Here is a 26,772-nt window from a genome sequence, read left to right on the forward strand (position 1 = left end):
AATTTCCACTGTGTCACCAGATTCTGCTGCCTCGTACTTGTGTTGTATGTATGTATGTATGTTTGTGTGTGTGTGTATGAGAAGACATGTAGGAGAGATTGTGATGGGAGTGAGTGTATGTCCCGTTAGTTGAATGAGGCTCTTTGGCCAGTCGTCGGAAAGCAGTTGCCAGCATGGCCTCATTGGAAGGCACTTGACTGGCAATCAAGAGGCGTGTGGTTCAAATCCCGCCGGGTGTTTTGACGACTGCCATATTTCTACTGTCATGTTCTAAGGCATTAAGGCTTGTGTTGTGCTTGTCTGTGCGTTCCAACCTCAGAACAGTTAGTTACCGTGCTCACCAGCTGCAGCGTATTTGTGTTGTATGTATGTGTGTGTATGAGAAGACAGAGAGAGTGCGATGGGAGTGAGCGTGTGTCACACGTTAGTTGAATGAAGCTCCTCGGCCAGTCCTCGGAAAGTAGTTGCCGTCGTGGCCTCATTGGTAGGGCATTTGACCAGCAATCAAGAGGTGTGTGGTTCAAATCCTGCCACTGTCTTTTTCGATGACTGCCATATTTCTACTGTTGGAGTTGAACTGTGCACAAACTGTATCCCAACAAATATCAACGGTTCAAGTACATGAACAAAAGCAGCGTAAAACTTATTTAATTAGGAATAGTTTTGCTTCCACCGCTTATGCAAACCGGTTTCGTTTTCCACTTCCTCCAAGTCCTGCATGGTCTGTACAACTTTGGAAGCATTTTCGGCTAATAGCCGTCCAGTAGTGCCCTGCAAGGTTAACGCACAGTAAGTTATCACAAATTCTCTGGCATTCGTATCATGTGTACTATAACGACAGACGAACCCCCAGCATTGTTGAACAGACAAAGAACAACAAGGTCTACGCATTTTTAAAACGTGTGTGGTTCGTTTGCCTATCATTAAGTCTTGTTTACCAGTCTGATTTGGGTTACTCCCACAAAAGAATAAAAGCATGGTGCGCTTGAGCGAGGGGGTCACTTTTTTGTACTCGGTCTGCCCTGAAGATTGTTGCAGTGTGTACCCAAATGGAATAAAAAGATTGTCCTCGTGGTTATACCTCATCTGGGCAACGAGGATGGCATCCTAATCTGGCCATGGAAGCCAAATTATGCACTAGCACAAGAAAAGTAAGAAAAAGGAAGAAAAGAGAAGAGGACAGCAGTAAGCAAACCAAATTGCGAAACGGACAGCCTACTTCAAGCAATGACGAATATAGGCAGGTTGAGCCATTTGATGATTCCCAATCTGACTGGGAGACATATGACGAGAGGCTGACAGTGTTTATCCGTGCCAACAGGATACCAGAAACAAACCACGTAGAAGTGTTCCTTAGTATTATTGCACCAAAAACGTGCAAATTCTTGAAGAGCGCCGGATGTGCCAACCAGTAAGACACAATTACAGAACGCTCTCTGAGATCACTTATCACCACTATACCGTCAGTTATCAGGAGCGCGTTGCTGGCCAAGTTATCACAACACCACATCGTAACGCCACTCGCCGTCGCCACCACCACCTTCCTCGCGCGGCGTAATGCGTATGATGACCAGCAACAGGTATCAAACGCAATATCACCAACTTCTTCCTCATCTCATTCATTCACGGCGACAGTCTCGACACCGGACACTCGCAGACACGAGAAATTTTCGGGCGTAACTGTCCAACGCTGCATCATTTCCAAAAATATCGCCCGAAAACCACCCAAAAGATAACACAGTGATAAAAGAAAGAGCATACAATCACGATCCATACAAAGCGGCGGCATTGTCGTCTGCTACATAAGTTTAGCAGACGACGAAGTGATGGAAAGTGCAGAGACGACTCTAGCTTTTGAATCAAGTAAGCTAAACAGTTAAAACATTACACTTTAGAGTGCTTCAAACTGATGTAACTCTTAAACGCCTTCCTCGTGCTTTCATTTACAGCATGTCGATGTCAGAGGCCCAAAAATTGCTTTTGTTGTCGCTAATGGAGGAGTCCCCAGAACTAAACAACATCGACGGGCGAAGTGGGACATAATCGCCCCGTCCCTTAACTCTATTGGGGAAATTGAAAAAGACGGCGCTGGATGGCAACTCTTTTGGAGAAATTGGCGATATCGCGTACGTAAAAACGTGCGCGGTAACATAAACACAATTTGCAGCACCGGCGGAGGGGGCGGCATTGTCCAAAACGAAATAGTAGAGCCTGGAAAAGCGCCACGATTTCAAGTAGCCGACGTCGCAGCAAACCTCCACGGCTTCGACGCCCGCGTCATGGCCCTTGTTGGGTGGGATAGCGTCTGAGGGACCCAGGGCTCCTTCGATGTACTCCCTCAAGGGGTAGTGGTTGTGCCACAAGTTCTTGAAGTAAGTATTTTTGATATTTTTTATTTTTTGGTTATGTGAACTAATAAACATGAAATTGCTTCCGGACGTGCTGGCATCTTCACAGTTGGATAGTGCTGCCAGATCTGTGCAAATGGTGTGCACATTAACACCGTTTTAAGACAGTGACACTCATGCCATTTACCACGTCACTGCATTTCAGGACTTAGTACCTGGCACCAGTGGCACAGCTCATGATGTCGGCAACACTTCGAGTGCCAGTGCCGTAGAAATGGTAGCTTTTATTTATGTTATTGCAGTTCAATAAAAATTAAATTTCTTTGTACAGGTTCCAATGCATGAAGCTACAACGGCAGCCGCAGATGGACAAAGCAGCCAAACTGGCTAGGATGTTCACAGGAATGAACGTCGAGTTCCTGTGCGCCGAAGGCGAAAACGTGTGCCGGCTCCTGTGGCGCAGCAAATTATTAGCATGCAGAAGGAAATTGTCAATGAAATAGCATTGCTGCGAGAGGTAATACGCTCTAACAGGAAAAGGTAGAAACACTGGCAGCAGTTCACTTCAAACACATATGTCTCTTTTGGGCAAGAGTATCGAGTAGTGAAACTTTTCACTGCTGTTCTGAATGAAAAAAGAAAAAAAAAGAAGAAAGAGAAGGGAAAAGGTAGACAAAATATCTAAGCTTTCTACTAGTGCAGTATGACACACAACTAACTGCATAAGTAACAGCATTATATCACATTTTGTGTGTTCATATACATGTAATTTGCATCCATGATATCATATGTGATTTATTTCCATACACAGGCTATCACTCCGATCAGCGACTATTTCAGATTGAAGCTGGAAAGACAGCGAGCACTGAACATGCAATAGTAGTATGATCTTTGTTTCTATGAATAGCAACATTCATCCCAGTGCAACTAAGTGTTCATGCACAACAGAGCAAATTTACATATTCTGAAAACAAGCTAAAGGACAGCCTAAAATTTGCAAATGTATACTGCTGAATAGTGGCATCTCTTTTCATGAAGTGTGTTTCAAAATGTCCTGATCAAGACACAGGCAGTGGTCATTGCATGGCGAATATAGGCTCCTTGATGACTGCATATTATGTTCTTACACTCTATGAAAACAAAAGCCATACGTAATTCCTCTTTTGCATATACATTAAACAACAATTCATTTACAGACACAAACACAATGTTAGTTTGGCCTCAAAAGCACAGGCAACAAGTTGAAATATTGACCCTTATTCATTCATCAAGACTAACCGTCTTTGTTGCAATTATCACAACTTTAAATTGTCAGATATTCTTCAAAATATATGATACAAGAGAAAATTGTCATTAAGGCACATTTGTCTGTGAGCAGGGTGTCTGCCAACCTGCAAAAAAAGCAAATGTCAGGAGATTTTGATGCAATTGGAAAAGTCAGTGAAGATGCGAAAAAGTCGTTGAAGGCTGGGACAAGCACATAGGACAGCCCCCATAACAAGTACACAGGAGTAACATACAATACACTGTAAGAGGACTACCTACTGCAGAAAAAATCATTTCTCGTAAACAATAAGGAGTAACATATCTTTGACGTGTTTGAGTGATCAGTGTGAAAACCTAGGAGTTCTTTTGTTTTGGTCAAAGAACTTGTTTAAAATATTCTGTGAAAACCTGAAAAGCCAGGGAATTAAAAGACTAGAGTTTTGTAGACACCCGAGTGAGCTACCGACAGTACACTGTCAACACAGAAGGCTTGAACTATCATCATTTTCATCGTTAATTTCTTATGCACTTGAGGCTTTGTATGAATTTGTCCTTTCTATGTGTTCCAGCCTCAGAACATCAGTTTTCTCATGTTCAACAGAAGGCTTGACAACCATTTCAATTTTTTTTTAAACTAATCGGAAATATGATACATTCAAATCTGAATAAACGAGGCAAGTGGCAGGATGACACATATTAAGTTAACGAGATGAAAAATACTGCCTAATAATTTCATTCCTCTTGTACAGTCCCCTTGATAACAACGATCCCTCTTCAGGCATGTCAGGAACGTCTATGTCAGAGCTGTCTGCACTGCTGCCTTCATGACCCTCCTCCTCCTCACCTGAAGGTTCAGGCACGTTGTACTTAATGCACATGTTGTGCAGGATGGCACATGCAGTTACAATGTTCGATGCTCGGTCAGGTGAGAAGTGGAGGGTCCTGTAGTGCTGAAGACATCTAAATCTCATCTTGAGCACACCAAAGCACTGTTCAACGTGCCCTTGTCTTGTGATGGGCTTCGTTGTATGCCTCTTCTCCACCTGTTGCAGGGTTCCGGACGGGAGTCAGGACCATTGGCTCAAGTGGATATCCCAGGTCACCTGCATCAAAAAGAAATGTGTAATTTTTGTTGCCACTGTGTACATGTTGTACTTGCAATCTACAGTATTTCATTTAAAGCAATAGTTCATTAAAAAATGGAAACTACACTTTCGTATTTCTACTTTAACCCTGAGTCAAGATGAATTTTGTACTTGCCTAAAAGCACGGTCACTCAATACTCTTTCTGGTCAGAAAACTCGCGCGAGAACTTCAGTTCGGCGGCCGAGCGGAGAGTGGTGGCACGGCGATCGTTCGGGGGGAGACTTTCGTGTCTGCCGGTGCCTACGCGTATGGCTTGCAGAGTGTTTCTATGAGTGTTTGGAAGTGTACACTCTTGCTTTCTTTGTGCTTGCGTTTTGAGTGCGTAAGCAGAGGTTCTTTTTTAAATATCCTTGACGTTTATTGCAATCTTTGCACTCTGTTCGTACGTAAGAATGATCTACACATATAAAGGAGACTTCGCCTGATTCGAACGCGCAACATTTCGTGATGACTATATGTTCTTCATGGAAGGGGAGCCTTAACTTGACGAGAACTGAATGAAAGTACTTTTTCTTTGTGTAAAAAATAGAGATGACTTGTCTACGGGAAACATTCACTAATAGCATTATTGTAGATGTACTGCGATGAGCGTGGTTGGTTGAGCTCCTTCAAGTTGTTCACTGTGTGACATGAGTAGCATCATACATTAAGAACTGTAAAATTTTCAAATATACATTATTCAACATGATATTTATACAATAACTTGTCTTGGGGTACAACTTGGGGGGAAAGATGTAATGCCAAGTCGGCTTAGTTAACGAAGTCCGCTCATACCTAGTTTTTGTTGCACCGGAAGCAGGCAGAGGGAGGGGTGGTTTTTTTTCTCTTTTTCTATTCATTTGTCTTTTTTTTTTCTTTCTGTAATGCTCCTGCAAGGCGTCAAAAGCTTCTGCGGACCATAAACTACGACTCTAGAGTCCATTCATGGCCGTGTATAGTGCTAAAAATATAGTTTCCTTGTCTTCATCCTGAATTTGAAGAGAAAGGCTAACACAAGAGATTTTGTCTCCATCCCACTGCGTTTCTTTTTCCATTTTTATTTTTTTTATTTTACTTTATCATTATTATTATTTTTTGTTACCAGATACCACCGTGTTGTTCTCGTAAACGTAGTTTTTGGGCAATCCCAAAATTTCCTTCTGACCTCCCAAGTAAAACTCCATTCCACATTTTAAATAGTTTGTTCAGTGAAATGTCCTGGAACTGATCTGACTCATATGCCGAGGCTATCTACAACGCGATGATAGTGTAGCGGTTGAGTTTGACATCTGAATCTTGTCAGCCAAATTCTATAGTTGGAAAACGCTATCAGGCCACACTTCAGCAAGGGCAAATTCTATCGTGCTAATTTAATAACCCGGCTTGAATCCTGTTGGAATCGGCAAAGGAACATATCAATTCCTCCGTACAGAGTATTCGTCCAAACTACATTCAGGAGGCACCAATCACTGAACCTGCTCGTTTTGTTGTGATCTCTCACAACGAGTTTTCCCATCATCTCTTCCCAAAGTGTGTAAAAATTGCTACCTACGATACGTTAAACCTTGTGCATGGCACTGCACCACATAAAAAAACAATATAAGCTATTTCCTCGCCGAAAACGATCGAGGCATACTATTTATAGCATGCGTATCCCTCGGCTCTCATACCGCCAGATATCATTTTAGACGATTAAAATACGGGATTTCTATACGTACTTCTTCTGAAGTCTTATCTGTCTGCGCTGAAATAGAATCACCTCGTCATTTTATCTCTGTTCAAGTTACAACAAACTGCTATGAGGAAAACAAGAAAATCACGCGTTTGGAAAGTTTCGCCCTCACGCAATAACTACGGAAAGCGTCATTAGCTTACAATATATCACTGGATTGAGTGACTGTGCAACAAAATGCAATAATATGTTTCTCGACCACGATTGAGAGCCCCGAGTGAGAGCAAAAGTAAAACTTTCTGTGTCAAATAGTTTGTCGTTTCCGTGTCAAAGAAGGACAACAACGAAAGCCGCAATATACGCAGCAAGAGAGAACTGATGTTCTGAGGCTGGAACAACATAGAAGGAACAAACACATACAAAGGCTCAAATTGCTTAAGAAATTAACGATGAAAGATGAAAGTCTTTCATATGCGGCAAATCTGTAAATTTACGTTCACTGAACTGAAATGTGCTGGCTCAAATCATGAATCGTTTCGAGAATTAATTATTTGTGCTATGAACACGAAATGAACTTCAAAAAGTAGCTCATCATATATTCCCTGAAAACATGCAGTGCTACGGAAACGTCGTCTGCTCCACGAGGGTGTCTCCCCCTGAACGACGCGATTGCCCCAAGCGGGAGCAATTGTCCCTAAGTGACCTAGCCTATTGTATTCGAGCGGAGTTTCCTGACCAGAAAGAGTATTGAAGGACCGTGCTAAAAGCCATTCACCGTCGCTAAATAACTCTGGTGCTTCACGGCGCAGTTCACATATGCCCCATATAGAAGAGTCGTGGCAACTACCTGGGTACCGTGCATTCACGTACAGAATACGACGTGTTGAATCTGAAACCTATAAAACATTTTTTTAAACATTTACATGCATATAATCCACGACATACTGCTTATGAGTTTTCAGTTGTTCATGTTGTGTCTTTATGTCTTGGATCATTAAGGCACAATGGTGAACAGCATAACAGTATTATATTTGTGCCACCACATACATGTTACAAGCCCTTCTGAGTTTTTCTCAGTTTCTGTATCTGCCTCAGTTATTGATGTGAAGAATAGGCACAGCACAGAAGGAACAGAAATGTGTACAAACAGTATATTGATACACAAGATTTTATGTCTTTATGGAGGAGAACATCACTATGAGGACAGGTTAATATATTATCCCATGTCATTAAACAACCTCACTGCCTGAGGAGCAACATGTACAAAAAATAATTATTTATGATACTGTGAGTTAAAGAATTGTTTTTTGATACGTAGTGTGACCTACATATACTATTTCACCGTATACGATTTGCATACCCCAAGCACATTGAGTGCGTGTATCCTTTGTGGCAATAATAGTTGCCGTCCACGAAGCGTTTGTCTTTTGTGCTCGGTGCAATGATAGCAATCATTGTTCCATCGATTGCACCTGAAAAGTACAAATGCACTGCTTCAGCGTATTCTTTCGGCATAGGAAGTACACGTACAAGCTAGTATAATGTACTGAGACCACCAGCAGATTTATCTTGGAACTAAGGTGTAATGGGATTACAAAGGTCAAAATGTGAGGAAACTCTAGAAAGGTGGTAAGCTGCAAACACATTCTGAACAGCAATTAATGATTCCTGTAGTGCTGCTTATGGACTTCCTTTTTGCTGTATGACAGTTTCCTCTGTGCTGAGTACGGTAGACAATAGGAGAAGAAACATAGTAAAAGTAACCAATACTTTGAGAGAAACCACCACTGGAACTATTTTACTTTAAACAAAAATTGCTTCGAAATTTATAAGTGAGCTGCCCATTGTGGTGCAGATTGTTGGGTAGCCAATAAAGTGTGGAGCATGCAAAAAGCTATAAAAAACATATTTTTATATTTGTCCAGACAGTGTTGAAAGTACATACCAAGGCAGCCAGGTATGCCTGCAATTTCGTAAAACTGCCGCTTCAGAATCAACTTTTCCTCAGGGGTCACTGGGAATTTCAGGTACCGTGGTGCCAAGTTCTGGATGATGGCCGAGCTCACGGCATGAATTGACTCCGACACTGGTCGCTTGCTATTCAGGAAATCCTCCTCTTCTGTGATATTTCCCAGAAACGCACCCGTAGCAAACAACCGTAGTGCCATAAGCACCCTTTGTTCCACAGGAAGTGTGGTGCTACGCCACTGTTGCGCTGCACATTGAAATATCAAGCAAATTATCATAAATGCACATAGTCGTTATTGTATTCGATAAATGAGCATAACATGTACACTACGCAGTGTAACGCCAAATTCCCCTCGTCTTTCCCTTCGGTGTGAATGATCGTCCGACGAGTACATGAAAAACACATGGAGAACACGACACAGAAGAGCTGCTATGCCGTGCTGTGTATGTGTTTGCCCCACTCGTGTTTGCCCCGCTCATGTTTGCAGTTATGGAGTTCATCCACCAACTCGCCAGTGTCTACGCAGTTTTATCTGTCATATCAACATGACGTTTGTCATCGTCAGCTCAATCGTATTTGAAGTTCCTCTGTGCGTACACGTTGATTGGTAACACATATCCAATTCTAAATTGCAGCATGGGTAGATTTCATTTCATTGGGACACTTGCAAATGACACACCATCTCTACATGGTTCTCGGGGGAGTCCAAGAATGACTGTGGTCCCCAAAGCTGTCACTTTTTGCCCTCTTCTTCATATGCGTATGAATGAAGTGGTACTTACGTTTCTGCAAATCCACTGCCACAACCTCGCACACTTCTCTCACGGCGTCTTTGCAAAGCCGGAACTTCACGATGAATTCCTCTTCGGAGAGTGCCGTGAAAGCGTCGCGATGCTGGCGAAACACTTGAGTTTCATCAGTTTCGCACATACCCTCATTGGCGAGGAAAAGATACAGGTCCGCCATGTTTACGACGACAAGTGGAGCAAACGCATGCAAACGGCGAAAAATTGAAGGCCACCAAACAATCGCTGTCTCGTGATGAACTCCTCTCCGCGCTGTGACGGTGGCGTCGTGGCCAGCAACAGCGTTTCAGGAAGCTCTGATGACAAAGGACACGTGCCAGCTCGGTTGCTATAGCAACAACGGCGTATGGCGAGACGTGAAGCACGCTAGCAACACGTCCCAGGTCGAAATTCCATAAAAGGGTACAACAAGAAACGCAAAGTATTGCCAAATACGTGGCCGCGCTAAAGAGACTCGAAGAGACAAGCAGCTTCGGAGCTAATTTGGACGAAGTCGTGCAGGACAGATTTATGTGTGGCCTGCTTCGAGTTGAAATCCAGAAACCAGAAAGTCTGCATCCAGAAATCCAGAGAAAACCTGAAAGCCTGTAGACGATGCTTTTTTTATGTTCAAGAGGGCAGTGGAGAAGGCCTTATCTTTAGAGATGGCCAGTCACGATGCCATGAAATGTCAAGAGATAAACTGATGTTCTGAGGCTGGAACAACATAGAAGGGACAGATACAAACAAAGCCTCAAATTGCCTAAGAAATCAACGATGAAAGATGAAAGTCACTGAAAAGGTTAGCCAGCTGTAGGGATCGAACCCACATCTTCTGGATTGCCGGTCCAGGGCTCTAACCAACCGGCAATCCAGCTGGCTATCTTGGCAATCGAACTGGACGGGCAATCCAGAAGATGTGGGTTCGATCCCTACAGCTGGCTAACCTTTTGAGTGACTTTCATCTTTCATCATGAAATGTCATGCAGCCGCCGGCGGAGTGCGGCAAGAAATTTAGAAACTCTCCGCTGTTAAAAAGAATTTCGAAGCACAACTTGCTACAGGCGCTGCTAAGATAGGCATATTGGTGACTCGTGCCCTTTCAAGAATGCAAGGTGTTCTCATTGTAATCGGAGGTAATCACACGAAATCAGTTTGTAAAAAGAGGATATGCACACATATCTCGGCAGAAGCCACGTCAGGAAATAGATGGTGGCGAGGAAATAAACAGTATTTGAAATCCTTGACTGAGTGACAAGAATTGGGACCATTGCAAAAGTTGGACCATATGTTTTACACTGTTTGTTCAAGGAATTCCACTAAATATGCAACTAGACAGAGGAGCGAGGGTGTCCGTTATTCCGTTCCAGCAGTACAAATCTTGCTTTTGTGCGCTGAAATTGCAGCCGATATCAATGACACATCGCACGTACGCTGGGGAATGTGTTCAACAAAGAGGAGTCATCAAGGATGTTCGTTGCTCTTGTGCGTACTGACCCAGAAAGGTCCAGCACTCATCGGCAGTTACTGGCTGTACCAACTGCGTTTGTATGTATCGATGCAAACGGGGATCTACAGGTTTTCCCGTCGTATTTAATTCTCATACCACGGAATTTAATCCTTATACCGCGGAATTTAATCCTTGTACCGTGGAATTTAGTCCTCATGCTGCCACTTTTAATCCTTGTTTCGCTGGATTTAATCCTTATGCCGCCACCTTTAATCCTTATACCGTGGGATTTAATCCTTGTTCTCTTAAATTTAATCCTGGTGCTACCAATTTTAATCCTGATGCCGTGGAATTTAATCCTAAATTATCGGGTTATCTTTTCACTACGATGCGACAGTGTGGGACCACCTGTGTGATTTATGACCTATATTGACTATTTCCTCGTTTACAGCCATACACTGACTTTTGTGACTACCCCTGCTCACTGCACTACCATGTGATACTATGGGACTCCCTGCATAATTTATGACTTGTTATGGGTATTTCCTTGTTTACAGCTACAAATTGACTTTTTATGACCATGCCTACTCTCTGCACTACTATGGGATGGTATAGGACTACCTGCACGATTTATGACACGTTTTGACTATTTTGTCCTTTACAGCCATAAATTGACTTTTTTGTGAATATGCCTACTCTATGCACTACCATGGGATAGTATGGGATTACCTGCATGGTTTATGAACTGGTATGACTATTTCCTTGTTTATGGCTATATGGTGACCCCTTTGTGACTATCACTGTTCAATGCACTCCTACGTGATAGTATGGGACTTCCTGCATGATTTATGACCTATTATGACTATTTCCTGCTTTACGTGTATAAATTGATTTTTATGATTATGCCTACTCTATGCTCTACTATGGGATGGGATGGGACTGCCTGCACGATTTATGACCTGTTTTGACGATTTCCTCGTTTACAGCCATAAATGACTTTTTGTGAATATGCCTACTCTATGCACTACCATGGGATAGTATGGGAATACCTGCATGGTTTATGACCTGACATGACTATTTCCTTGTTTATGGCTATAAAATGACTTTTTTGTGACTATACCTACTCTATGCGCTACTATGGGATGGTATGGGACTACCTACATGATTTTATGACCTGATATGATACTAAGTCGTTCCGCAAGAATGTGCGACGTGTGACGCCGAAGAGTACACCAGTGTTGCCAGGTCACTTAGGCGGAAATTAGGGAGGCCAGCGCCAGGAAATTCAGTAGATGTAATAAAAACAACTTTATTGCAAGATAAAAGGGCGAAGGAGACGCCATCATGCATCTGCAGTGCCGAAGCAAGCCCTTCGCCTCCGTCCAGAGGGCTTCGCTCTGCAATAAACCGTGCCGTATGGTATCGGATTTTATCTGATGGTGCTCGCGGTACGCCACAACCCTACTTCACCACTTCACACGCGGTAAATAGTCACCACGAAAAAAATAAAAAATAGGAGATTTCTGTTCTCCGCTATACCTTTGGATTTGTTAGTTTTGAGGCCCAACTTCCTGTCGTTAGATATATTCAGTTGCGGGCATTGACTGTGTCGCACTGTGACCATCTACATGATTATCTGAACGTGATTATGTTAAACCCTACTCTGCGCATCCCTCTGCAATGGAACTACGAGAGGTGTGGGTTTACCCGGTGTCCTGTGGAATATGTCTGTGTCGTCCATGTTTTTTGCCCGCCTTGGCTAAAGCTGTCACTGTTTACGGTATATGCGCATACTTCTTCAATGTATTTGCTGTAAGTTGTTTTACTTGGGCAGCTGCTCGCCACATAACACGTAGACCCCTTATTGTATCAAAAATAATTCTCTTGGGGATTTTTGTTGCACTCAAATAGTGCTCCCAGCACGAACGACATGATTTTCCGCTAGTACACGAACTACAATGTAATCAGACAGTGTCAGCAAACGTAAATTGGAGTTCGCAAAGCAAAACAATGTTTCAGGCAAAAAAAAATCAGTAGATTTCAGCGTATTTTGATCTTTTTTCAGTATTTCAGTAGACGGACCTGAAATCCAGTAGATCTACTGAAATTTCAGTAGACCTGGCAACACTGGCAGTGTTGCCAGGTCGGTCAAGCCAAAGTTCAGGAGGCCGGCCACAGAAAATTCAGTAGATGAACGAAAAACGCTTTTATAGACCTCTACCTGTTTGTAAACAAATGACGTGATAATGTTCGACAGCGCCACGAGTTTGGTAGAGTTGAACTACGTTCAATGCTACTGGCGAACAAGGTCGCGCCCGAAAGCCAGGGTCTTGAGGGGATTACGATGGTCTCTGAAAAGGACGCGACCTTCGGTCCTACTTTTCTTTCAATAGGAGGCAGCGAACAATTGCCCATTCGTGGAACCCAGCTCTCCCCTTCCGATCTGTTTTGGTTTCGGTGTGTCTACCAACGTCATGATGACGTTTCTCGGGTAGAGGTTTATTGCAATAGTAACACGACATAATATGTTGAATATGTTTAAATACGAAAAACGGGTTACAGAATATATAAACCTGAAGTAAAGAAAGCCTCGAATAAAGAAACAACACTTCGAATGCATCTTACAATCGAGGGTATCTGGTTGCTTCTCTTTCTCGTCATGAGTCATTCACACGTTGTCACTTTCGTATATGGACACATTCATTCTATTTATTAGGCCCGCTGTCACGTCGAATTTGTAACAGTTTTTGTCCTCTGGCAGCCCCTTGGTATGCAGTAGTCCTATGATAGATTGTGTGGAAAGCTTGTTTCGTTGCTCTGTTTTCATTAGGCTGACCGCAGAAAACATTCTTTCCACGCACGCACTTGAGTGCTGCAAACACAGGAGGCAGCTCACGAATTTTCCTAATGTGGGAAACATAAGCCCGTCCGTGCTTGCTTTTATCTTGGATACGTGCTCCCAGGAGATTTGTACATCGGCTGTTTGGTCCACGTAGAGGGTAGTATTTCGGAGAAGCCTCCACTCCATGTCCAGAACCTGCAGGTCTTCCGGTGCTACAATGTTGGGGAAATCAGCTGCAAGAGGTGCAATGGTCGTTATTTGACCTTCTAGTACGGTCCTAGGATCGAGTAAGTCGATGTGCTTCAACGTGGGGCTTCCAAATGGGAAGCGCTTGAATATTTGAGCTGCACTCTCAACGAAAAAGTCGAGGCACCGGAGACGGAAGGTATTTAATTGCTGAGTGGAATGTCCGTGGTTTTCTTTCGACAAGGTAGCTTGCACACTAGCTCCAAGGTAATCTTGTCGAGGCTCATGAAGTTCCTGGGGTCTTTATACTGAACACGTTCCAACGGTGTCGTTTTCAAGTATGCTGGGTTGATGTAGCACTCCAAGAATGTGTGAAAACTGTGTGAAAAATGTGTGTGTCACTTCTGGGTTAGCGCCGGACGTGATCGTACAACCAGGAACATAAAGGCGCATCCTCACTATGCCGATTGGCAAGACCGATCGGCATAGAGAGCCACAGACAAAGTACAGTCGAACCTCGTTAAAACGAAGTCGGTTACAGCGAATTTTCGGTTATTACAAAATTTTTTCTTTACTTGGTTGGCCATGCTTTGGTTCTATGGGGATTTTTTTTTTACAACGAAGTAATCTCCTCTATTTTCAACACATCTTCGGTTATTGCGAAGTTTTTGCTCCCGAATTTCTTATCGCGGAATGACTTATCCACGGAGATTAGCGATGCCGCGTACGTGTCACCAATGAGACGAATGATCCCAATGAGCGATCGCGTCCTGGCCTGGCGGTCCGCCAGCATTCTCTAGCTTCCTCCTCGCCACATCTCCACCTCCGCGCCTAGTCCTCCTCCACCCACGTGACCACGCGTAACGTGATTCATTCCCTTCTGGCAGTGTGGACAACGTGGGTGCACTTTCGGCTGGTACGCCATATCTCGCAAACGGAAAGTGTTGCCCTTGGAAACGAAAATGCGATTGAGACGTTGTTTGATTGATTGAGGCGTGGAACGACGTCGCGCACACCACAATCCGAAACTGCTTTGCGAAGGGAGGGTTCGCGGCCATCGCGGAGGAAGTTGACACGGAGGCGACATCGGTAACAAACGAGGCAGGCACCAAGTGGAAGCCAGCGTGTGGAAGCGTCTGCAAATGGTGAAGCAGGTGCGATTTTGTGTCAGCCGACGACGAGCTCGTGGTGGCAGCTGAGCTATCAGACAGTGACATAATCGCTGCCGTCACCGCGCAAGCACGATAGGTTGGAGCTGACGCAATCAGTGATGACGACTGCTGTGACAGCGAAAACGAAGGCACGGAAAACTCTCGCGTCACCAGTGCAGAGGCGCTTAGCATGGTGCGAACAATAAAGGACTTCCTCTTGGAACATCCGACGGCGTCAGAAGCACATGTTTGCAACGGACTTCGTTGTCTCGATAAGGTAGGCGACATCGTCGTGCGCAATGCTATCGCGACGAGGCAACAAGTGATTACAGATTTTTTCAAATAAATATGCTTTTTTTGAGTGCTCATTTTGTGTTGTAGCCCCACTGTATCATACCACAACGTGGTGTACGCACTGTTAGCAGCTTAGTGGCAATCTCCTACAATTTCTGGAGGTATTCTTTTAGTACGAATTTCGGATACAACGAACAAATTCGCGGTTCCCGTGAGACTTCGCTATAACGAGGTTCGACTGTACAGCGGGTAGGCCATGCTGATCGGCATAGTGAGGGCACACCTAAACAATGTGTTCCACACGATATGGTTGGCTCACACTGGTATGCGAAAGTCGGCGTATTTACAGAGGGCTTTTCACTTAGTATATTGTGGTGCGAACGGGAAGCAGACGAGCTCGGGGACAATCACTTGCGCTGCGCTGCCATTCGCGTGACTGGCTTGCATCAACATGATATTGCTATCGCTGGGGCTTCTGTAGCTGTAGAGGGAGTGCAAATCTTTAAAACTCGTTCATTTAATACGTAAGCTGTTTTCCGAAAAGAAACTTGGCCAAGTAGACTATGAAGCGGTGCCGAGCATTACAATATCAGTCTCATAGCCGGATGTGGGTCACTTGTGAGAGCGATAGGAGGCTTACGGAAAGCACAAGGAGAAGGTCCATGAACTTGTCAGTTTCAAAACACAAAACGCAAAATACAAAATGTGCATTGAGCGCAGGACGAGATGCGCAAGAAAAGGACGAGAGGAAAGCTTGGAACATCCTGTCATCAAGGTTAAAGTGCGAAGGTCAAAGAAGGCCTTGCCTTAAGAGCTTCTACTAACTTTGACAATAAAGTTTGGTGAATGAGGTTCTCACGTCGACTATTCTCTAGAGATCTGGCCTAGGATTTTCCCTCTCCCTCCCGAGCCCCGCCCACCCGGAGCGCGCCAATGGGAGGACGCGTGGGCGGAGTCGACTTTCATTGCCATCTGGGGGCAGAGGTTCGAACGTAGACGGCGCGTTCCTTGGGACCACGAAAATGGTCGGCGATAAGCACTGTGTCTGAGCGATGATCGCGTTTGTTTGTTTGTTTTTGCTTTTAATAAACGCTTCATGATCGGCGTCTCTGAGCGATGCCCGCGTTTGTTTCTTTGTTTTTGCTTTTAATAAACGCTTCATGATCGGCGTCTCAGAGCGATGCCTGCGTTTGTTTCTTTGTTTGTTTGTTTTTGCTTTTAATGAACTCTTCATGATCGGCGTCTCTGAGCGATGCCCGCGTTTGTTTCTTTGTTTTTGCTTTTAATAAACGCTTCATGATCGGCGTCTCAGAGCGATGCCCGCGTTTGTTTCTTTGTTTTTGCTTTTAATGAACGTTTTATGATCGGCGTCTCAGAGCGATGCCTGCGTTTGTTTCTTTGTTTTTGCTTTTAATAAACGCTTCATGATCGGCGTCTCAGAGCGATGCCCGCGTTTGTTTCTTTGTTTTTGCTTTTAATAAACGCTTCATGATCGGCGTCTCAGAGCGATGCCTGCGTTTGTTTCTTTGTTTTTGCTTTTAATAAACGCTTCATGATCGGCGTCTCTGAGCGATGCCCGCGTTTGTTTCTTTGTTTTTGCTTTTAATAAACGCTTCATGATCGGCGTCTCTGAGCGATGCCCGCGTTTGTTTCTTTGTTTTTGCTTTTAATAAACGCTTCATGATCGGCGTCTCAGAGCGATGCCTGCGTTTGTTTCTTTGTTTGTTTGTTTTTGCTTTTAATGAACGTTTTATGATGGCTTGTTTTTGCTTTTAATAAACGCTTCATGATCGGCGTCCTTGGGCGATGCCCGCGTTTGTTTGTTTGTTTTTGCTTTTAATGAACGTTTTATGATGGCTTGTTTTTTGCTTTTAATAAACGCTTCATGATCGGCGTCCTTGGGCGATGCCCGCGTTTGTTTGCTTTATTAAACATATGGAACACGCGTTGTTAGAATGATCTTGATAAGACGTCCGCGGAATCGTTGCGCCCGTGTTTGGTTGATAGTAGTTTATTAAAAACAAAAACAAGCCATCATAAAACGTTCATTAAAAGCAAAAACAAACAAGCAAACGCGGGCATCGCTCAGAGACGCCGATCATGAAGCGTTTATTAAAAGCAAAAACAAACAAACAAACGCAGGCATCGCTCAGAGACGCCGATCATGAAGCGTTTATTAAAAACAAAAACAAGCCATCATAAAACGTTCATTAAAAGCAAAAACAAACAAACAGACAAACGCGATCATCGCTCAGACACAGTACTTATCGCCGACCATTTTCGTGGTCCCAAGGAACGCGCGTCCCTAGGTTCACAGATCGAGCAGCGCCATCTCTGGAACACGGGCCAACTCAGGGCCATGGTGAATGGAACGACCCAGTGGACGTAGCATCGCGAAAAGCACGTCTCCGTCTACGTTCGAACCTCTGCCCCCAGATTGCAATGAAAGTCGACTCCGCCCACGCGTTCTCCCATTGGCGCGCTCCGGGTGGGCGGGGCGCGCGAGGGAGAGGGAAAATCCTAGGCCAGATCTCTAGAGAATAGTCCGCACGACTACTATAAGAACGCTGCGCGAACAGAGCACTGCTCGTTGGGAGGGTCATACAAGGGCAGATCAAGACCACAAGCGAAGCAGTTATAAGGCTCATGGTGGTCTTGCAACCGCGTGTGTTATGAGCGGGTATTGAAATCAGCAGTGCAAAATGGAGCTAAGAATCAATTTACTGTTCTGCTTCAAACTTGCGAAATCAGCAAAAGAAATTCATGCTATGGTGAAGCGAATGTACGAGCATGATGCCGTGTGAGGCCCATGGTTCCTTCTCCACGTTAATGCCAGACTCCATACAGCCATAGTTGTGGAGCAGATGCTGGCCAAAAAGGAGGTTGTGCCAATTGCGTACCCCTGATACTCACCTGATTTGGCTACACCAGATTTATTTGTTTCCACAACTGAAAATCGCCCCAGAAGGCAACAGATTTTCTGACATGTCTGACATCCAACGCTGTGTGACAAGGGTGCTGAACAAAACCCTCAGCAAGGACGTCTTCACCCGCAGTTTCCAAGACCTGTACAATCGTTCTCAACAGTGCATTGCCATGGACGGGGACTACTTCGAAGGGTAGTAAGACAGCTGTCCTGAATAATGCACACGCCTTTGTGTTCTCACCTCATTCACCAAACTTTATTGTTGGTTGTAGATTGTGGTGCACCAACGCTACAGCTGTGACACAAAATTGACATGTATAAAGCAGTCTGACAAAGCAACAGGGTGTCTACCAAATTGCAGCCTTTAAGGTGTTGTCCCACCTTAGGGTAAAGTATCACACATGTTTTGAGTGTCTACAAGACGCTTACCACAGTGGCCTGAACATGATCCAGGTTCTCTTCTTCTAGCTTCTTCTGATCTAGAACTTGCAAGGCTGCTTCAACAACATCGTGTTTCTTTGTGTTATCTTCACAAAGGGAGTAGAGATTTCTGTAAGTGGAAGACAAAAACTTGTCACATACTGCACAATGATTCTGGTTCTTGAAAAACTTACCTGTAGACATAAAGCACCACACGAGAAACGTAGACGAAGCAGCATCTCCTCGAGTGTGAGGAGTAACGGGATGATGACGAAGCTAACGGTGGAGAAAGGAAAGAAATGGACCGGACGGACTCACCATTCCCTGTCTATAGTCAGCAAAAAAGACACGGACAAAGAATGACGACAAGGATGACTGCGAACTCTCAACTGACAAACTCTACTGGTCAAAACAAGTTTAAATACACTTCAAAACATGTCACAGTGTATACAAAGAACAACAGAACAGATATATTAGCGGTGCACAATGAACAGATCACGAGGGGAATAACACAAGTGTTTTTCATCGCTACGCACGAGGACAGACAATGCACCAGCGCACCATCACTAAACCTTTCTCCCGTGGGGATAAGTTATCTTGGGAACACATAGGCGGCTTGAGTTGCGATTTGAGGTTATATTTCCTGTCGCTATAAAATCTTTGTACACAATGTGATATGTTTTCAAGTGTATTTAAACTTGTTTCTACCAGTAAAGTCTGTCAGTTGAGAGATAGCAGCCGTCCATGTCGTCATTCTTCGACTGTGTCTTTTTGCTGCCTATACACAATGAATCCGTACCAACTACCCCACCTCCATACCCTTGTTCACCATTCCCTTTGTCATCTTTCTATACTCCTCAAACTCAGGGGGATCCCACTTTTGTCACATTTACACCAGATAGCTTCCCACTTTTGTGGCACTGTGTCAGTGTGTGGCAGTATCCACTTTTCATCCTCTTTGTTCACGTTTTCTTTTGTTTTTTTTTGTTTTTTTGTGTGTGTTCATTTGTTCAGGTCACCAATTTCACTTTTAAAAAACGTGAACAAAAATTATCTTCTCTGTTGTTGTTCACCAACCATCCAGTTAAAATTAGCTGAAGCAAATGAAACATTGAGGACAGCACAAACACCTATGTTACCTTTGCATGAAAATGGCAACAACTCTGATGCCTATTGTAACTTTACTACCCCTTAAATGCAAGTTTACTAGTATTACAGTAAGTTTCGTAGCAGTGCAGTACTTTAATAAGAAGAAACTATTGTTTTATTGAGATTGAGGGCACATGTCTGTCCAATTTGATATGTTATGGACATACCTTAGGCAATTTACACTGACTGCAGGAATTGGAGCCCCAAAGGAAGCTAGTTCGGCAGTTTCCTTTTTGACGCTAACACAGACTGCACCAGCTCCTTCTTTCACCTCATCCAGCTTCTTCCTGACAACCTCTTTAAAGAAAAGCAGCAAACAGAAATGAATGATCGATTGATAAGATAAAAATATTGAAAAGCGATTTCAATGGAATGTCAAAGTGTGTGAGCACTTTCCAGAATTTGTCAATTACTTTCGTGTCATCTGTGTGTTGATTTGACTTGAAATTAACTGTCACAGGAATAACGAACATCAATCTGTGCCATACGACTTTGTTAAACTTCGTCTTAGATTTAGTTTTATCAGAAATTAGGAACTCTTGTATAAATATAATGAGCGTTTCTAGTAACATTTGGTGCACATGAACAATAGTAAGGGATGATCAGAATAAGTCGTTGCTCACATTGTTTGAACACCAGCTCTACCCCACTGTGCACAGTGCAGTGTGGTGTGCAATGTGTGGCAATCATAATTGTTCTCATCGGTAAATCATAAGCAAATTATAGGGCATATGCAGCAACAATGCTCCTTAATAAACCGAGAGGCAGGATTTCGGGTACCACGAGGCAAGGGCCAATGAGCCTCTGTCCTTCAAGACTTTAGGCAAGACAAGAAAATAAACGAGCAAAAGCCTCATCCTTGCCACAGAAGTAGCAATGTGATGAGAAAGGGGTCTAAATGAGATGAAAATGCTTGGTGTCCTGAAAAAAACCGCAAACAGTGTTAAGTGGTACAGATAGTTCATCGCCAACAGAGAGGATCGGGTGAGACTTACAAATCAAGTAGCCTTCTGAAGTGTTTACATCGAAGCCTTTGGTATTTAGGGCATACAAGTAACATGAGGAGTGCAGCGAGTATTTTAATCTCTGTCATCTCTTGATGCAGCTTCCAAAGGTGCACACATCTGCATTAAATTTGTCCTGTTAAATTTGTCTGAGCTATCCTTTATGGACAGGAATACAGTGACCTCTGGGCAGCCACCTTGTTTTATTTTGTAATAGTGTGAGGTAACGCTGGTTCCTTTTCCACTCCAATGGCTTCTGAATATGGGGAAGTTCAGTTGTTGTGCTGCATGTTCCTGTCTAGAGGTCATAAAGGTGAGATAACACTGGGTTAATTTTCAAAAAGCTTCTTGTTGCGTTTCCATAACACAGCCGAATGCAGGGTTCTCTGGATGGCTTCTCATGTTCACTAAGTACATAAAAGAGCCTCGCCTTTTCTAAATTTACCTTTTCAGGTTACGGACACCTGATTATTCAACAAGGCTCTCAGTTGGAGAAATAAGGCATACATATATCGCAAAACAAAGAGGCTGATTTTGAATAAGACCAAGAATTTTAAACACTGTGGCTCTCGCATACCCCAAAAAATGAAATGGATCCAAGGATTGAGCATACAGTGAACTTAAATATTCACAGCAGTGTTTCTCTGTCAGCTCCTCAGTTGACACGATGGAGAGTAACTGTTCTGAGCCTCGGACATACAAACAGGCAAACACATTATCATGGTTCCCACTGAATTTTGGAACAAAAATTCAAGGGTCTCTCAATAAGACATATTGCCTATGACGTAGAACACAGTTTACAACCGGGGCTTCAATGTTCAAAAATATTTACGAGTTAGAGGTATCACACTAGAGAATGCATGGGGACTGCACAATAGTGATCCGTTCACAAACATGATTTACGACTCCTGAATGCTAAAGATCATGGCATAGAAAGGAAGGTTCATGAATGCAACAGAGGGCACCACTCATTTCTTGCACATCCGATTTCCCTATTGATTCCTATTATAATGAGTGCTAATTCCTGCGACTTCAGAACTATAGTTCTGTCCCCGGAAAAGCAGAATTTGCGGTAGCAGCTCGACGAGAACAGGAAAAAGACGCAAAATTAAGGGTTTTCAAGGACTTTTGAAAATTGCAGGGTTTTCTAGCCCTCGAAAACAACATTTTCAAATTCCAGGGTATTCGAGGGTCTCAAGGATTACAATGCGTGCACAGGCTAGTTGGTGAGAGTCCATGATAGAAGGAGCAAGCAAAATAGAAACAACCACAACACACAATCTCAGTGTGTTTGGGCTTGTGTGTTGTGGTTGTCCTGTTTTGCTTGCTCCTTCTACCATGGACTCTCGAGGCTTCTCTTGTGGCTTTTATTCTCGTGGCTCTCGTTCTCGCTGGCTTTTGGGGTAAAACATTATAATGTATTTATAATGTTAACTGGTGCTGAATACTCAGGTCAGGAGTTGCCAAGTTACAATATTTCAAACAGACACTGTTGTTCTATGGTAAGGGAAGTGCCTCAAGACAACAGCCATCGATATTTCGAACAGAAACTGTTCTTCTTCTGGGTGCCCAGAGGAAAAACAGTCTCTGCTCGAAATATCAGCGGCTCAGAGGCACTTTCTTAACATTTCCTTTCCAGTTCGTTGGATTTCCTACCCTTCTACTGTTATTCTATGTTCACTGTTTGTACAGCTCCGGTCAACCTTAATAATAACACTGGAAAAAATGCGGTCTCATTTCCCAGCTCGATAACAGCTGCCCTTGGGGCACTGAGGGAATATTAAGTGAACAAAACCCTTGTGTTAAACTAACAGAATAATTTTGTTCAATTAAGATTTCCTCATGGGCCCAAGGGTTGCTGTAATCGCGCTGGGGAACGAGACCACATTTTTTCCAGTGTTATTATTAAGTTTGACCGGAGCTGTACCAACAGGCTCAAAGGACAGTTTTAACTGTTCTTCAATGGGCACAGTACCCGTCATTGGCAGTGTACTTAAAGGGTCTGGGGATTATGTGTGAAAGGAGCATAGGGCATTGTGTGTCAACTCTTATAGTGACGGAAGACTCCAACCACTGGCCCCTAGGACTAAGGTCAACAAACTTTGTCCTCTGTGCACTTTTTTAGGGTGAAAAAGTGGACTACTGCTAAATGAGCGTTTACATCAAAGTGAATAGGATACATTGTGAGTCTCATGATATAAGTAGCTTTTTTTCCTTTGTATGTTTGGGGAGGGCTTGAGATGTAATAGAGAAAAAAGCAGGGGAAAAAAGTATAGCGAGCATTACATAAATATCTACGTGTCAAGTACTTCTAGGGTTCTTTTTTTTCTATTTATTAATGCTATATGGGTGGATGGCATTGAACTTCTGTATGAGAAAGGATTCACCATTGCATCTGTCGTGTGTGGACCTGAATTCATTTTCTAGCATGTAAGTTAATATGGCCCAGCATGTTAACATCTTCGGAGAGTGCTTTGGGGAGTTTGTTTGTGTCCGTAATGTGGTTGGTAAGGCAATTGTACATTTGTTGTCTAGTTTCACCGACTGCATCAAGCAATCTCTGCATTGAATGCATTCGGAGCTAGTGCACGTGAATGCATACTGAATGGTGTGGGTGTAGCTACTGGCCATGCTTTTCGTGCAATTGGTATGTTGCACATGTCTGCATACTTTGCAGCATGAGAGGTTGCACAGGCGTGCTTCCTTGTGTTAGGGGTTGTTCTTATTTATTTATTTCATTTATTTAACTATAAGTACTACTGGATTCTATTCTAGATGCCAAAGTGGGAGCAGTACCAGAAGCTTACAAAACACCACAGGTGTTTTGGAAAACTAGACTTGAACTGGTCTATGGATGGTCCTTGCCAATATATACCACAACGCCCAATAAGCTTTTCCACTCTATAATTGTGCAGGGAAAAAAATTAAAACTTGAGTCAGCTCTGCAGTGGTTTGATATAATACTTGCGCATATTGAATATGGGACGCCTGTCAGTAACGCTATATATCGATCCTGTACTAATATTAATTTTTCTACGTCAAATACAAAGTTTCGAGCTTAGCAAGCCCTGCATCTTTCCTCCATCGTTTCTTTTCTCGAGTCGGTTTTATCATAAAAGTTGCAACTCAGTTGCATGTACCTATTAAATACAAAAGCGAAGTAACTTCTTCTCAACTGCCTCAATCCGGGAAACATTCCCAGCTGTAAATACATCCCATACAACACTGGCATATTCTAGAATTGAACTAATATATGTCTTAATGATGTCTTATGCTCTTAATTTGGTTTCACAAGTACCATGTGTTAAATTAAGTTTTAAAAAACACAATTTACCAGGGGCCTTTCGAATGATATTGTCTATATGCAAGTTCCAAAAGAGTTTCCAGAAAAGTAACCAAATGTTTGTTCGCAATGTGTTCAAGAAACCTACTGCATGCTGGTAGCAGCCATACCATGTGATAATAACAAGGGCTTATTAAACTGCCAGCCTTATGTACTGGAATATGTAACTTTGGCAACTTTCCATTGTTCTGGAACTGCTCCTGTAGAAAACGACTTTATATATATCGGATAATGGTACTCGCTACACCTTTCAGCATATTGTGCTAAAAAGCATTAGGGATTACGTCCACACCTATCGCTTTTTTAATATTAATCTGACGTAACGGCTGGGTTATTTCTTCAGCAAATAGCATAACGACTGCAAGAAGTTGTTCAATACTATCGTCATATGTGGGGCACAGCGCATTGTCCGTTGTAAAAACTGAGCAGAAGTAACCATTCATATGTTCGCATATACCTTCAGTATCACTAGTGACCATACCGCCAACCTGAAATCGATCAAGCTTTTTCCTTGGTGGGGGCAACAAATGCCAGAACTTGGCCGGATCATCCTTGCAAAACTTACGCAAAGTATCATATTATAATAATGAAATCAAACAATTTCTCTCTCCAGTTTTCTGGAAAAGCCTTGGAATAGGACTCTCAGTTCATGACAATGACTGCTCTTCTTCCACAGTTCATGCACCCCTCTCCTCGAGTTGATGATGTCACAAGTGATCCATGGATCTTGCCTCCGCACTTTTTTAAACTTCTTTGGTGTGTACAGTGAAGCCCTATTAATCTGACATGCTCGCTTTAGGACAGTTTTTTTTTTTTGAACCATTTTGAAGCCATGTAAATCCAGCTCGTTAGTATGACAATTCACTTATCCACAATGACCAAGATTTCTGTCACAAGTAGGGTCAAACACATGTATTAGCCTCTCGTTATTATGACTGCGGCACTTGACCCTGAGACTAGCCCCAAGGAGAGCCTAAGACTGCGTACCTCAGGCAGAGGCCGACACATGTTAAAGTTGGCCGACAAGGTTTGGGACGACTCCTGATGTTGTTGACCTTAAGATTATGCATAGCGCTTTTTGAACCGCCAAAGGGCTGATGTGCTTAAAAAGGCGGTGCCCACAGGACCAGGTTACACAGTGCTTTCCGAAAGTGACATAGTGGGACTGCCCAGAGGTCGTCCGATAATGCTGCGGATGGGGTTCCTGATGGTGAGATGAGTGGTCCCCGCACATCACTGCGAAGGAGGCAAGTGAAGCACTAAAGGTCGCACTCTATTCTATGAGCAATACAAGGACATTTATAACGAATGCGCAATTGATGGTGCGATTGTCCATTTAGAAAACTTGATTACTGATACTTGCTCCAAGTGGACATTGGTAATGAACTTTTTCAGAAAATAAATAATCAAAACTACGTAGGCTTTTGTTCTGCATAGCTGTCTGTTTGGAGGGTGCATGCTCATCAGTATGACAATTCGCTTTATGACCAAAATCCACGGGAACAGTGGTGGTCCTACTATTAATGAGGGTTTGCTGTATTACAACATACACTTTTCCACTATTCGTACAAAGCGAACCAATAATACATCTACAGAGCACGATGGGTCATCATAGTTACCCAAAAAGCCCTGGACGTGCTAACCTAAGAAATACAACTTTCAGTTGCAAGTTAGTGCTCGTCCCATGTGCACTCTCTTCTTGTACTATTTTGGCCTTGTTGCGCTCTTTCGTTTCGTCATAAGTAGAGCGCGGATAAATATGCACTAAAAACTCGCAAAAAATGCATGCAACTATGCACTGAAAATCTTCAAAATATGCAGTAAAAATCCTCAATACACGTATATGCAGTGTTTTTCATTGTTCTTGGTATGAAAGCAATGCACCAAATGCCTATTTAAGAAAGTATTTTGTTAGGGATGAAGTAAAGCTGCCTTTGCCTCTGCAGCACACAACAAATAAGATTTGTGCCACAGATATAAATCATGAAGCTGTATGCTTTGTGTTCGTGACTGATAAAATAGCGTAAACGCAGTATAGCTGGAGGACAAAACTCATGCTCAGGGTTGTTTCATCATGGCTTCGTATTTGTCACTGCATCATGCAATTAAAATGCGAACGCCGCCCGTCTTTGTAATGGTAATGTGGCAAAGGTGAAGTTACGGCCCATCAGCCATGTACGCAGTGGAGGATGGAGCAGCAAGGGTACAGGCTAAACACCTCACCTCACCCCACCAAGACATGGAAAATATTCGATTCCGACCAGAATTTTTGGGAGAGACGACCCGACGCCATCCCAAAACAAGTAGAACCAACCATGAAAAATGAAGTAAGCTCTCCAACCTGAAAATATGGCAAAATATGCACTTTTCATGTACTTTCATGCTAAATATGCCACAACATGCAAAACATGCATTTATATGCACTATAGAACCCTTCTGATCGGTCTCAAACCAAGACCAAAAGTGTTTTTTAATTATCCAGATATGAAACCATATCGAGAAAAAAAAAATGCATTTACACGAAAATCCGCGCTCTAATCATGAGTCTTCACCAAATCGCCCTGCATTTTACCCTCTTAAGGAAACTATTGGTTTTCCCATCCATTTTAGTCCAAGTGCCATTGAATTAGTCCAGGTGCCATCTGAAAAAATCCCAGCGCCATTCAATTTAATCCGGGCGCCATCTGAAGAAATTCATGGTGTTTTTAAGCACTATAACCGTGTGTTCACACGAGGGACATCTTCGTAGAGTATTTTAGTGGAAGAAAAAGTAAAAAAAAAATCTGCTGATGGAACTGAAGTTGTGCAGTGTCTTATGTGGAACATTCGCACGACGCTCAGA

The 26,772-nt window shown here is 43.2% G+C and overlaps 1 protein-coding gene across 5 annotated transcripts in view; it reads right to left on the reverse strand.

Annotated features, from left to right (window-relative positions):
- Positions 1 to 632: 632 nt before the first annotated feature.
- Positions 633 to 26,772, reverse strand: part of LOC135394391 (uncharacterized) — a 42,584-nt gene continuing 16,444 nt past the window's right edge. For 2 of the 5 annotated variants that reach the window (XM_064625120.1, XM_064625122.1), the window contains exons 3-5: positions 19,751 to 19,880; positions 18,444 to 18,564; positions 633 to 771 (exon numbers count right to left, since the gene is read on the reverse strand). In XM_064625120.1, coding sequence (XP_064481190.1) covers positions 652 to 771; positions 18,444 to 18,564; positions 19,751 to 19,880 — 371 coding nt within the window. In that variant the 3' untranslated portion in view covers positions 633 to 651. Of the gene's footprint in view, positions 772 to 13,136; positions 14,022 to 18,443; positions 18,565 to 18,628; positions 18,763 to 19,750; positions 19,881 to 26,772 lie in introns of those variants that run through there. The other 3 variants (XR_010422870.1, XR_010422871.1, XM_064625121.1) reach the window with 3 other exon arrangements.

The sequence above is a fragment of the Ornithodoros turicata genome, chromosome 5 (assembly GCF_037126465.1).
Source record: "Ornithodoros turicata isolate Travis chromosome 5, ASM3712646v1, whole genome shotgun sequence".
In the NCBI taxonomy this organism is placed as follows: domain Eukaryota; kingdom Metazoa; phylum Arthropoda; class Arachnida; order Ixodida; family Argasidae; genus Ornithodoros; species Ornithodoros turicata.